Raw genomic sequence first — 15,200 nt, forward strand, 5'->3', positions numbered from 1 at the left:
AATAGAAGATTTAAAAATGTATCTCAGTTGTGTTCCCTGTGTGGCCACTCCACTGTGATGTCATTTCAGTAAAACTCGTGGCCTCCTGACCAAGGGCCACAAGAGGAGATGTCCTTCCCCACCCTGATGGGATGGCGCCTATGCTTACACTCGCACCAGCTTCTCCCTCTCAGCCTGGAGGACACAGCCAAGCGCACAAACTCCCCACTTGCTTGTAGCCAAGTCAGACGGGCCTACTGGGGGAATGCGAAGGGGGTGGGAGCTCGAGATCTTTCTCTAGTTCCTTACAGAGAAAAGCAAGAGTCTGTGGGTAGTAGATGAGGGGAAGGGACTGAGAACCCTGACCTCCCCCTCCCAGCACTTCCCAGGGAGTATTTTCAACATCCTGTGCCTTTGGTCCCAGCACCTGACCTTCTGTTAGGCTGCCTCACTCCAGGTGGTTTGAGAAAAGGGGAATAGAAGGTTGGGAAATCTTAGTGTCCATTAAAAAGAAACATTTCCCGCAGTGTGGAAACAGCCCCCGCGGCCTTTGCAGGAAGCGAAGGGCACGGGTACCGTCCTGAAGCCTCATGGGTACAGGTATGGGGTGTGCATTCATGAGCTGAGGATTTGCGGAGAAGGCTCACATCCCAGCACTGTCTTCCCAGCTCTGAACTCTCCCGTAAACTCTCCCTCCCCTCCCCCTCTCCGGGCCTGTTTCTTCCACCCCAAGCCTTTTTGCCACAAAGCAGTGACTGCATTTGTATTCTGCACTTAGTTCAAAATAGTAAATGAGTGTAATCCATCTTCTAAATTTGAGGCAGCCATGTAGCGTCCTGGCTTTGGAGTCTGTGTGCTCTTACTCCAAGCCACATTTCCTAAGGGTACGTCACCGTGCCAATGGCTGTGTCTGCTCAGAATTACTGGCGTGACTTGGATGCCCCCCTCAAAGATGCCACCATGTGACTGACTGCACTGACACTGACACCAAGCCTTCGTGGTGGTTTTAGATTTGAGCAGATACAGCCGAAAAGCCAAGGTCACTTGCCATCAACAGGCTCCCAAGGCTTCCTGGGTGCAGCCGGGTCCCTGAGTAGCTCCTACTCAGGAAGGAGAGGGAAGGTTCCTTTCTGTGAGGCCAACCAGGTGACTAGTGCTGGGTCTGCTCCCTGGCCTCTTCCCAGCAAGCGTGCAAACAGGCCTTGGGCTGTGCTGGGAACCTGGGCGTCACATGAACGTGAACACAGTCTTAGAGGCATGGGGAGCGGGGGCTACCCAGGGGCTGAGGCACCGGTCACCTCTGCTGCAACAGAAATAGCACTCGGGAAAAATCAACAGGTCAGGACACAGGACATAGAGGCAATGTTTGGGCGAAGGAGTAACAGGCATGGGCATAAAGTGATCGATCAAACGTCCTGGGGGATGTCAGGATTGCTGGGACATGATCTGTATTTGTCTTCTGCCTTCCTGAATGAGTTTTTGGTTTTTGACGCTGTTACTCTTACAGGCAATTCCGCGTGCCCTGTGGGAGGTGGAACAGAGGCCCCGGCTGCTGCTGGGCTATGCAGCCTCCCTCACCTCCCTCCAGGTCCTGTAGAGACTGTCTCATCACGTGGCTCCATTATTTGGGTTCTGGGCAGGAAGTAGGACCTGATTCAACATTTTGCTAAGTATTATTTTCACCACACTGAATAGCGTCTTTTTTGATCTGCAACCCACAGCTGGGCTGTGGTTCTCTGAACACACAGACTGAACACAGACGGAAAAGCATCCTCCTGTGGATGTCTTAGTGTGAGCTGACCACACGTCCACATGCATTTGTTTCTTCTCCCTGTGCCGCCCAGAGCTGCTGTTCCAGGCGTGCCGCCTGCTGACGGAGCTAGCCAGTTGTGCCCAGGCGTTCAGGGAGCAAACACTCCATTGAGAAAAATGGGGGCTACTCCATCTAAAGCTTCAGCTTACTTTAAGGGCTGGTATAAAGTACAGTAGAGAACTCAAGGCCAAATGTCCACTTGCTTTAAAACACACCATTTTAAGAGGCTGAACTTTTTGTTCAGTATTCTTTCATCTTTTTTAAGCAAAATGTAAATGGTTTTAGTGGCGAGACACAATTATTAACTGTTAGGTTACTTTGCAAGGCTTTCCTCCGTAAAAGGAGCCCCAGCTAATCGTTACTCCCTGATGCTGATCATTATCTAAAGCCAAAGAAATACAAAGGTCTAGGCTAGTGAAGACTGGAACAGGGTAATGCCTGGGCACCAAATTTTTCAAGCACAAAGCACACCATTGTCTGTACGCACCCTGCGAAGGTCTTAATGGGAAGGGAGCAGGAACCTTTCACTCGGGGCCTTGTTATGCCGGAGCCCCAGGGGCCACTGCCGCTCAGCCACCTTGGAGCCCAGGCCCTGGAATGAGGGCACAAACGTGGAGCCAGCTCACCGGCTAGTTCAGGCCTGGGCACAGGAGACAGCAGTGAGCCAGGGCCCAGGAGCTGCACCTTCCCCACTCGCCGTCAGCAGCTTCCCACTCCCCAGAGCGGGCGCACAGCTAGGCACACTCCATGGTGCTGGTGGCCATTACACAGGATCATCAATGTGGCCCGCTCTGTCAGCATCAAAGTTCAGACAAAAGAAAAGAGCTGGTTGTCACAGCAAGAAGGGCTGGCTGTGGGGGGACTGGCTTAAATTAAAAAAGAAATCAAAACCCAGCCCAGCTCCCCTCTCCTGTGGGCCTCAGTCGGACCCCTGGGGGCTCAAGCTGCTCTTTGGATACGTGCGGGGATTGTGCCGCCTCTGGGACCCGGGGCAGGCCGTGGTGAAGCTTTGAAACCAGGTCTGAGTGCCCTGTGTGGATCTTAGGGCTGCACATGAATGTGCCTCTTGCTTGAGCAACTGCACCTGGGGTCAGGAGCTCTGCTTCTAGGCTCCGCTAGAATCCCGGGCGGTCATCTCACGCCCCTGTTTCTGGGTTTTGCTCATTTGTTACGTGGGGGTTATCTCAGCCTTACTTACCCTGAAGATCGTTACAAGAATGACATAAGATTTTGTTAACGTAGAAACATGTCCATTGCTGATTATCATTAGACTGGAGCCTAACTCCTGGGTGTTCTGAAGGTTTTAATATCTAGAATTATCCCAGGCTGGTTGCTGTTTCTGGATGCTGACTTTTCTTAAATATATATATTTTTATTTTGGAATTCTTTTAGATCTACAAAAAAGTATAGAGAACCCCATTTGCTCTTCACCCAGTTTCTGCTAATGTCAACATTCTACCTAATTATGGCCCATTGTAAAAACTAGGAGGTAAATACTGTGCCATTTGTATTAACAAAATACAGACTTGATTCAGATTTCCCCCGTTTATCTACTAATGTCCTTTCCCTGTTCTAGGATGCCATATTGCATTGAGTCATCATGTCTCCTTAGTCTTGTCTGCTTTGTGATGGTCTCTCCGTCTTTCCTATTCATTGACACTTTGAGGCCATTTGGTTTTGCCTGACAGTTTTTCTCAGACTTGGACTGGGGCTATGGGTTTTTGAGGAACAGTGAAATGCTCTTTTCATCACATCATATCAGATCAACATGACTTATTACCGATGATATTAACCTTAACCACTCAGTTAAGGTGGGACCTACCAGGTTTCTCCACTGTAAAGCAATAATTCCCCTTCCCATACTCCATTCTTAAAAATGAGGGAGTCGCTAAATCCAACCCACACTCCCCAAAGGGCAAGTATCTACGTAGATTATTTGGAATTCTTCTGTAAGGAAGACTTATCTCTCTAACCCACTTATTTGCCTGTTTAATCATTTACTTGTACCGGATGGACTTGTGTCTGATTATTTTATACTTTGGTTTATAATACAATACTGCTATTTATTTTGTTACTCACACTGTTCCAGCTTTGGCTACTGGAGCTCCTTTCAGGTGCTCCTTCCAGCGTCCAGGTGCCACGCCCCCAACTGTGTGCTTTTTGTTATTGTTTTGTTTTTGTCTTGAGCACTTTCTGACTTCCTAGCTCTAGAACGGCGGCTGCCAACCAGTGGTCCACAAACCACTGGTGGTCCGTGAGGTCTGAAAGGTTGGCAACCACTGCTCTAGAAGATGTTCCAGGCTCATCTTGAGACCCACCTTACACCAAATTCATTGTCCCAGCCCTAGAATCAGCCATTTCTCCAAGGACCCTTGTACCTTTTGTTGAAAATGGTATGAGAAACCAATAACTGGGTACTGGGTGTGTTTGTTGTTACTGGGTGATGTAGATTTTTATCCAAATAAAGTAAGTGAACATGCTTTGCATGAGAGAAATATGGGCTTTTACTAATTGTGCTACTTTGGGCACATTGCTTCACCCCACTGGGTCTTAAGTTTCCTCATCCATATGCAAGGATGATGAAAATCCCTCAAAGGGCTGTTGTGGGGTCAAGGGGGATAACATTGACGGAAATTTCTGTTTCTGATACTAAAGGGCTATATTTTTAAAAAATATCTTCAAAACAACGTCAAAAGTTATAGGAAAATGGGAATCAAGATGAACAAGTAAGAAAATTGCATTTGCCCTGAAGGCATTTACCATTTCCAGCAAATCTGAATTTTTCACTTTGACATTGTGGTTGGGGTGAGGGAGGTAGTGAAGATAGTCAAAATCACGGCCAGCACCAGGCAAAAAGATTAACAGACAGTAAGTTAAATGTCAAAGAACTACAACGATGGGGGAGGGTAAAGAAATTAGTGCCATTATTTGAACTCTCTGAGTCTTCCAGGAAACCTCAAGCCTTGAATTTGGTTTAAGGTGGCTCTCAAACCGAGAGTATTTTTTTTTAAATCCTTACCAGAGGATATTTTTTCATTGATTTTTAGAGAGAGTGGAAGAGAGAGGGAAAGACAGAGAGAAATATTGATGTGAGAAAACACATCAACTGGTTGCCTCCTGCATGAGCCCTGACCAGGGATGGGGCTGGGGAGGAGCCTGCAACCGAGGTACATGCCCTTGACTGGAATCGAACCCGGGACCCTTTGGTCTGCAGGCCAACGCTCTATTCACTGAGCCAAACTGGCTAGGGCAAATGGAGAGTCTTTTCAGATGCCTTATAAGGGAAAGAAGAAAGTACCTTCACTTGGGCCTTCATATAAATCTTACAAATCGTTTTTCAATATCAGTGACTAGCACACATTAAAAGATAATTAGACACCCAGCAGAAGCAACAGACAAATATAGACCCGTAAAGACTTGAACTATTGGAATTATTAGCTACAGACTATAAAACAACTGTGCTTCAATGCATCTACACTAATAAAAGAGAAAGATGCAAATTGACCATACCTTCACAATGCCCACCAGCCAATCAAGAGTGAGTATGCAAAATAACCCAATAAAGATGGTGGGTTAATTTGCATATGTAGGCGTCGAGTGGCCAGGGGTGGGGCATTCTGCACCGCCCCAGCCGCTCCAGGCCACTGGGCAGCATGGGAAGGCAGAAAGGCGGCTCCAGTCTGGAGAGAAAAGGCGGCTCCGGCGGAGCGAAGGCGGTGCTGGCAGCCACGGGAAGGAAGGCCCATTCTTGCACAAATCTTCGTGCATCGGGCCTCTAGTAAAGAAATAAAAGACAAATCTGGTTATATCTTTGGGGAATAGGAAACTGAAAAATGATGTGGATGACAAAAAAATTTTTAAAAAAATCTAATAACTGCCAGTACAATAGATGGACCTTAAAGAAAGGATCAGTAAATTGAAGCATTATCATGTGAAAGCACCCAGATCAGTTTTAGTAATACTAATCATCCCAGTCCCTTTCGCTCCTTCACAAGCACACTTCTATTTAGCACCTCCAATTGACCGAGGGTCCTAGACATTTTAGTGAAGAGAAGCTGCTAGCAATATTTCTGAAACCTGAGACTCCTGCAAAGAAGTGTGGTAAAAGTAGGAAAGAAGCATTTGTGCCAGCTCCACTGTCCTCTCCCTTTGGGAATTGTAAGAAAGCCCAGAGAAGGGGCAGTGCTCCTGGCTGGCAGCTCAGAGATCTGCAGAAGGCAGATTTGAGATGTTCCATGGACCCAAACAACCCAGATCTCACCCCACTGATACAGCTTGTTCCCAAGTGGCCAGCTGCTCCTTGCTAACCTCCTGGCTGCTATGAGGACCTGGTAAGCGAAAAGTGTGGAAAGGAGGTTGCACTTCAAGAATACAAAAGCACTTCAATGGCTTATGTGAAAGTTGTTTTTTTAAAATTAATTTTTATTGTTGAAAGTATTACAGATGTTCCCTTTTTTTCCCCATTGACCCCTTCTAGCCAAACCCATTCATTACCCCAACCCTTCTCCACACTATTGTCTGTGTCCATGGGTTATTATGCATATACTAGAGGCCCGGTGCATGAAATTCATGCATGGGGCGGCTGGGGGTGGGGGGAGGGGCAGGAGTGTGTCCCTCAGCCCAGCCTACACCCTCTCCAATCTGGGACCCCTTGAGGGATGTCTGACTGCCTGTTTCAGGCCTAAATGGACAGTTGGACATCCCTCTCACAATCCAGGACTGCTGGCTACCAACCACTTGCCTGCCTGCCTGCCTGATTGGCCCTAACCTCTTCTGCTTGCCAGCCTGATCACCCCTAACCACTCCCCTGCCAGCCTGATCGACGCCTAACTGCTCCCATGCTGGCCCAATTGCCCCTAACTGCCCTCCCCTGCCAGTCTGGTCACCCCTAACTATCCTCCCCTGCAGGCCTGGTCGCCCCCAACTGCCCTTCCCTGCTGGCCTGGTCAACCCTAACTGCCCTCCCTTGCCAGCCTGGTTGTCCCTAACTGCCCTCCCCTGCTGGCACAATTGCCCCTAACTGTCCTCCCCTGCCAGCCTGGTCACCCCTAACTTCCCTCCCCTGAAGGCCTGGTTGCCCCCAACTGCCCTCTCCTGAAGACCTGGTCACCCCCAACTGCTCTCCCCTGCTGGCTTGGTCCCCCCAACTGCCCTCCCCTGCAGGCCTTGTCCCTCCCAACTGCCCTCCCCTGCAGGCCTGGTCCCCCCCAACTGCCCTCCCCTGCAGGCCTGGGTCCCCCCACCCAAACTGTCCTTCCCTGCAGGCCTGATCGCCCCCAACTGCCCTCCCTTTCAGGCCTGGTCCCTCCCAACTGCTCTCCCCTCCTGGCCTGATCGCCCACAACTGCCCTCCCCAGCCAGCCATCTTGTGTCCACATGGGGCAGCCATCTTTGACCACATGGGGCAGCCATCTTGTGTGTTGGAGTGACAGTCAATTTGCATATTACTCTTTATTATATAGGATGTATATAAGTTCTTTGGTTAATCTTTATCTGTTTGAGATCCATCAGTCTGCTCCATGTTTCTATGTCTCTGGATCTGTTTTGTTCATTAGTTTATTTTGTTCATTAGATCCCACATATGAGCGAGATCATGTGATACTTGTCTTTCTCTGACTGGCTTATTTCACTTAGCATGATACTCCCCAGGTCCCTCCATGCTGTCTCAAAGGGTAAGAGATATTTCTTCTTTACTGCTGCATAGTATTCCATGCTATAAATGTACCACAGATTCTTTATCTACTCATCTGCTGATGGGCACTTGGGCTGTTTCCAGGTTGTAGTTATTGTAAATTGCACTGCTATGAACATAGGGGTGCATATATTCTTTCTGATTGGTGTTTCTAGTTTCTTGGGATATATTCCTAGAAGTGGGATCACTGGGTCAAATGGCAGTTCCATATTTAATTTTTTGAAGGAAGTCCATACTGTTTTCCACAGTGGCTGCACCAGTCTGTATTCCCACCAGCAGTGCAAGAGGGTTCCTTTTTCTCCACATCCTTGCTAGCATGGGTTCCTTTTTCTCCACATCCTCGCTAGCACTTGTCATTTGTTGATTAGTTAATGGTAGCCATTCTGACAGATGTGAGGTAATATTCCACTGTTGTTTTAATTTGCATCTCTCTGATGATTAGTGGCTTTGAGCATTTTTTCATATGTCTCTTGGCCATCTATATATCCACTTTGGAGAAGTGTCTATTCAGGTCTTTTGCCCATTTTATAAATTGGATTGTTTTCCTTCCTTTTGTTAAGTTGTATGAGCTCCTTATATATTTTGGATATTAACCCCTTATCAAATGTATCATTGGCAAATATGTTCTCCCATATAGTGGGCTCCCTTTTCATTTTGTTGATGATTTCTTTTACTGTGCAGGAGCTTTTTATTTTTATTTTTTATTTTTAAATATATTTTATTGATATTTTACAGAGAGGAAGGGAGAGGGATAGAGAGCTAGAAACATCGATGAGAGAGAAACATCAATCAGCTGCCTCCTGCACACCTCCTACTGGGGATGTGCCCACAACCAAGGTACATGCCCTTGACCAGAATCGAACCCGGGACTCTTCAGTCCTCAGGCCGACGCTCTATCCACTGAGCCAAACCGGTTTTGGCAGAAGCTTTTTATTTTGATATAGTCCCATTTATTATCTCCATAGTTTCCTTTGCCCTAGGAGATGTATCTACACTAATACAAGAGAAATATGCAAATTGACCATCACTTTGCAACGCCCATCAGCCAATCAGGAGTGAGTATGCAAATTAACCTGACAAAGATGGATGTGGCCCCGCCCCCCAGCCATTCCGGGCCTCTGGGCAGCATGCATGCAGGTGCTGAATGGCCAGGTGGGGCAGGACACCTGCTATGAGGGGAAGGGCAGGGGGCAGAGGGAGCTACAGGAGCAGTGCTCCTGCTGGAGCAAAGACTGAAGACTCCAACCGGAGTGAAGATGGAAGGCAGTGGCCAGAGCAAAGGCCTGGGTCCTGGGTGCTGGAGGAAAACCGGTGCTGGCAGCCAGGAGAAGGAAGGACTATTGCGCGAATCTTTGTGCAACAGGCCTCTAGTATTGCTATAAGAGCTATGTGATATTTTGCTGCCTATGGTTTCTTCTAGGATTTTTATGGTTTCACCACTTATATTTAAGTCTTTTGTCCATTTTTAATTTATTCTTGTATATGGTGTAAGTTGGTGGTATAGTTTCATTTTTTTTTTTTGCATCTATCTGTCCAATTTTCCCAACACCATTTATTGAAGAGACTGTCTTTACTCCATTGTGTGCTCTTGTCTCCTTTGTCAAATATTAATTGGGCATAATGTCTTGGGTCACTTTCTGGGGTCTCTATTCTGTTCCATTGATCTATATGCCTGTTCTTGTGCCAGTAACAGGCTGTTTTGGTAACAGTGGCTTTGTAATATAGCTTGAGATCTGCTATTGTGATCCCCCCAACTTTATTCTTTGTCAATATTGCTGCAGGTATTCTGGGCCTTTTTTGATTCCATATACAGTTTTGGAGTATTTGTTCTAGATCTGTGAAATACGCTGTTAGTATTTTAATGCGGATTGTGTTGAATCTATAGATTATTTTGGATAATATGGACATTTAAATAATATTAATTCTACCAATACATGAACACAGTATATTTTCCCACTTGTTTATATCTTCTTCTATCTCTTTTTTCAATGTCCTGTAGGTTTCTGAGTATAGTCTTTTACCTCCTCAGTTAAGTTCATTCCTAAGTATCTTTATGTTTTTGTTGCAATGGTAAATGGGATTTTTTTAGTTCCTCTTTCTGAGAATTCATTATTATTATTTTTAAAAATATAACCTTATTGATTTCAGAGAGGGAGAGAGAGATAGAAACATCAATGATGAGAGAGAATCATTGATCGGCTGCTTCTTGCACACCCCACACTGGGGGATCAAGGCTGCATGTGCCCTGACTGGGAATTGAACTGTGACCTCCTGGTTCATAGGTTGATGCTCTACCACTGAGCCATGTACCCAATATCGGAGCACCAAAATATATAAAGAAACTTCTGGAGGACTTTAAGGGAGAGATTGACAGCAATATAGTCATAGTAGGGGAATTTAACACACCACTGACTTCATTGGATAGATCTTCCAGACAAAAAATCAACAAGAAAACAATGACTCTAAATGACACACTAGATCAGATAGATTTAATTGACATTTATAGAATATTCACTCCAAAGCTGCAGAATATACATTCTTCTCAAGTGCACATGGGTCATTCTCAAAGATTGACTACCTATTAGGCCACAAAACAAGTCTCTACAAGTTCAAGAAGACTGAAATCATATCAAGCAAGTATCTTCTTAGGTCACAATAGCATGAAATTAGAAATCAACTACAGCAAAATCACTAAAATCATTCAAACACATAGAGGCTAAATAGCATGTTATTAAACAATGAATGGGTTACCAGTGAGATCAAGAAAGAAATAAAAAACTTCCTGGAACAAATGAAAATGAACACACAACAACCCAAAATCTATGGGACACAGTGAAAGCAATCTTGAGAGGGAAATTCATAGCACTACAGGCCTACCTCAAAAAAAATAAATAAACAAGCAAAAAATTTTATACACTATCTAACCTACAACTTAAAAAATTAGAAAGAGAACAAGAAGAAAAAGCCCAGAGTAAGTAGAAGGAAGGAAATAATAAAGATCAGAACAGAAATACATGACACAGAGACAAAAACAAAAACAAAACATACAAAAGATCAATGTAACCAAGAGCTGGTTCTTTGAAAAGATAAACAAGATTGATGAACTGTTAGCCAGTCTCATCAAGAAACAAAGAGAGAGGACCGAAATAAATAAAATCAGAGACGAAAGAGGTAAAGTAACCACTGACACCATAGAAATACTAAGCATTGTAAGAAAATACTATGAACAGCTATATGCCAACAAGCTGGACCATGTGGATGAAATGGACAAATTCCTAGAAAAATACAATCTTCCAAAACTTAACCAGGAAGAATTAGAAAACCTGAATAGGCCAATAACTACTGATGAAATAGAAGCAGTAATAAAAAAAAACTCCCAGCAAGCAAAAGCCCAGGTCCAGATGGCTTCACATGGGAGTTTTACCAAACATTCAAAAAATAACTAACACCCATCCTCCTCAAACTATTCCAAAAAGTCCAAGAGGAAGGAACACTTCCAAGCTCTTTCTATGAGGCCAGCATCACCCTAATACCAAAAGCAGATAAAGACACTACAAAGAAAGAGAATTATGGGTCAATATCCCTGATGAACATAGATGCTAAAATCCTCAACAAAATATTAGCAAATCAGATCCAGCAATATATTAAAAAGATCATACTCCATTACAAGTGGGATTTATTCCAGGGATGCAAGGCTGGTACATTATTCTCAAATCAATAAACATGATACATCACATAAACAAATTGAAAGACAAAAAAATCACCTGATCACATCAATAGACACAGAAAAAGCATTCGACAAAATCCAACACCAATTTTTGATAAAAATTCTCAGCAAAGTGGGAATAGAGGGATCATACCTCAACATAATAAAGGCCATACATGACAAGCCTACAGCCAACATCATACTCAATAGGCAACAACTAAAACTATTTCCCCTAAGAACAGGAACAAGACAGGGATGTCCGCTCTCACCACATTTACTCTACATAGTACTGCAAGTCTTCGCCACAGGGATCAGACAAGAGGAAAACATAAAAGGCATCTAAGTTGGAAAGGAGGAAATAAAACTGTCATTATTCAGGATGACATGATATTAAACCTAGAAAACTCTAGACTCACTAAGTTTAATAAATGAATTTGGCAATGTAGCAGGATACAAAATTAACGCCCTGAATGTTGTTGTTGTTTTGTGTGTGTGTGTGTGTGTGTGTGTGTTTACTGAACATTCAGGTTTTGTTTTTTAATATTAAAAAGTATTCTCCTTTTGCCCTGGTTAGTGTGGCTAAATGGTTAGAGCATTGGCCCACGCATGGAAGAGTCATGGGTTCGATCCCTGGTTAAGAGCACGTATGTGGGTGGCAGGTTTGATCCCTGCCCTGGTCAGGGTGTGTGCAGGAGGCAACCAATCTGTCTCTGTCTCTGTCTCTGTCTCTGTCTCTCTCCCTCTCCCTCTCTCCCTCTCCCTCCCTCCCTCCCTTCCACTTTCTGTAAAAAAAAATCAATGGAAAAAATATCCTCAGGTGAGGATTAACAACAACAATAAGTATTCTCCTTTCTTCTTTCCAAAGTGGGCATCTTCTTTGTGAAGGGTGGTCTCCAAGATCACTGCCAGCATCCTTTTCTTCCCTGGATGTACCTGCTACTCCTCACAGGGTGAGGTCTTCCCCTGCCGGAGTCTGCGCTGGCCTCGTGGTTTGCTCTGGCTGGCGGAATGCAGGGGAGGTCATTTATATTAGTTCTGGGACTGGCCTATGAGATGACCTGCGTCTCCCACTTTCTCCTCGGAAGCCAGCCATTGTGGAAAATGTGCGGCCACCCTGAGACTCTCATGCTGTGAGGACGCCCACACTGGGCCGCACAGAGAGACAGTGGCCGCTGCTGTTCCTGCTGAGGAGGCTGTCCTGCGAGCGAAGAAGCCAGCCTCAGCGCAGAGCCCCTGCAGGCACCATGTGGAGCAGAAAAGCCACCTGGCTGAGCCCCGTCCAGACTGCAGTATCATGAGAAATAATAAATGGCTACGGTTTTAAGCCACTATGTTTAAGGGGTCATTTGTTATGTGGCATCGATAACTGGGACGTCTTTGCATACACTTTTCTTCAGAATCTCTGTTCTCCTAAAAAGGAGAAAGATTCTTCAAGGCTGTTTAGGGCCCATGGTTGTCTAGTGCCTGCAGATTTCTCCACATTTCCCTACCACGCAAGACTTCCATTTCTTAGCGTGTTTGTCCTATGTGCTCCCCTTTCTATGCTCATGCTCACGTCATCAGCCCTGCCCAAGGCTCCGGGGTGTTGCCCCTTCTCAACTGAACCACCACCTCCACTTTGAACTGTCCCCTCTTCAAGGTCAAGCACAAGAATGACAGTCACTCCCAAGTGCCACCTGCCCTCAGAACTCTGAGCATATGCTGTGGCCAGTTCATCAGGAAGCCTCTCCTCCCAAGTTTTGTTATTTGCATTTTGAAAGTCAGTTTTGTGTCCCTAGACGTGAGGAGCTCCCTGGAAGGCAGAGGCTGAGCACAGGCCTGCTTGAGTGTCAGCACCCAGTGGGCCTGGGAGAGGAGTCCTCAGCCAGCTCTGGACCGATGATGCGCCATCTCACCATCTTTTCCTGCAGAGCAGTGTTTCCGTGGCGATTCACTGGCTCCCCCTCATTGTCAGGTGCTGTGACTGTCCTGCTGTGTCCCCGTTACTACCACTGACATAAGAATACCACAGGTCTTCTTTCTGAACACGAAGACCGAGTCAATAGGTTTTGGTAAGAAGCAGGAACATGAATATCACTTAATACATTTTTTTTTTTTTTTTGCCAAGACAAGGAAAACACTTTTAATTTCCTCCTCTCCTTCTCATGTCAGGAAGTTTATGCACAGTGAATCACTTCCTTGTCACTTAAACTGAAGTGTAACATGATCGTGGTAGGCAATGAAAACACATAGATGAAGTCCCAGAGGCATGAACACCCATGCGTGGAAACGGATAGAAGATTGGCAGCACTGTTTTCTGAGAAAGCAAAGAGCTGACAGCTGATCCGCAAAGGATTGCTCTTGCGTGCCAGGGCACTTACCTAGCTCCTGATCCTTGCGCTCGCTGTGGGAGTCAGATGCTTGTGTTCCAGACACCAGGCTCGCTCCTGGAACACCAGCCTGGTTCCAGACAGCAAACAAAACTGAGGGCGGGGGAAGAGGAAAGAACTGAGCAGATAGCAACGTATTAGAGAATGCAGAATCCCAGGAGGGGAAAGAGCAATTGCATATTGTTACATTTCATACAATCACAAAAGTGAATAGTTCCTTAATGAAAATGGTCACATTTTGGATGTGCATCATATGTTTTATTTTGTAAAAAATAAAGCATATGTAAGAGTAGGAAGAATAGCATAATCAACTCTCATGTCTCCATCCCCGCAATTCACCAAATATTTTTTTTTAAACATATTTTATTGATATTTTACAGAGAGGAAGGGAGAGGGATAGAGAGCTAGAAACATCGATGAGAGAGAAACATCGATCAGCTGCCTCCTGCACACCTCCCACCGGGGATGTGCCCGCAACCAAGGTACATGCCCTTGACCGGAATCGAACCCGGGACCCTCCAGTCCGCAGGCCGACGCTCTATCCACTGAGCCAAACCGGTTTCGGCTAATTCACCAAATATTAACTCATGGCCAGTCTCATTTCATCTGTCACCTCACCTACTTCTCCCCCACCCCAGGTTATTTAGAAGCAAAGTCCACTACTAAGATATGTTAACACATAAATTCATATTTCTGGTTGTTTTTCTTCGCAGTTCAAGTTCTGGTATTATTCAAAACGTTCATTTATAGTTCCATGAATTGAGAAAGGAAAGCAAACATTTGAGCATGCTCTCATTAAACTTTCATAAAAACAGCATTACTCACATTTTGTTTCAGTATGTTTTTCCTATTACAGTTCTGAAACCTACACACAGAACTCCTTTGCGACATCGGTGGCATTAAGCAATAATAAATGAGTTTTCCTGTATCAACAAGTAACTTTGAAATTACTTATTCATTTAGCTGTTAATAGTCAATAATTCCAAAATTACATAGGAGTAGAAAGACTAGTATGGTGGACCTCCATGTCCCATTTCCCAGCTTCAACAGCTATCAACTCCTGTCCAATCTTGTTTTCTCTCTCCTCCCACCTGTCCCCTCCTTTCTGTATTATTGGGAAGCAAAGCTCAGTTGTAGCATCTCATCCACTAGCATTTCACCGTGTATCTCTAAAGCAATGGTCAGCAAACTCATTAGTCAACAGAGCCAAATATCAACAGTACAATGATTGAAATTTCTTTTGAGAGCCTAATTTTTAAAACTTAAACTTCTTCTAACGCCACTTCTTCAAAATAGACTCGCCCAGGCTGTGGTATTTTGTGGAAGAGCCACACTCAAGGGGCCAAAGAGCCGCATGTGGCTTGCAAGCCGCGGTTTGCCGACCACGACTCTAAAGGATCATGACTCTTTGGAAGTAAGATCATCTCAAAGCCAACTCAAGCCACAGCAGCAAGACCCTCCTATTCAGAGTCAGATGGAGGTGGCTGTCACCAGAAGAAAGGCCCTGTCCTCTGTGGGTCCTCAGACTCAGAAACCATGCAGCGTGCAGCCCTGAGCAACACAGGCTCTTCTTGTCCTGAGGCTCAGGGCACCCTTCCAACAGCATCATCATGAAGAGCCTCAGCGCCCAGTCTTCCCAGA

General features: G+C 45.3%; 1 protein-coding gene across 1 annotated transcript in view; it reads right to left on the reverse strand.

The window, feature by feature from the left end:
- ACOXL (acyl-CoA oxidase like) overlaps positions 1 to 15,200 on the reverse strand; it is a gene marked incomplete at both ends in the record, with an annotated part of 274,096 nt that overhangs the window by 15,157 nt on the left and 243,739 nt on the right. The window contains 1 exon segment of the mRNA XM_080684941.1: positions 13,554 to 13,652. Coding sequence (XP_080541067.1) covers positions 13,554 to 13,652 — 99 coding nt within the window.

This window comes from Plecotus auritus (genome assembly GCF_963455305.1).
Source record: "Plecotus auritus genome assembly, chromosome: 8".
Taxonomy (NCBI): Eukaryota; Metazoa; Chordata; class Mammalia; order Chiroptera; family Vespertilionidae; genus Plecotus; species Plecotus auritus.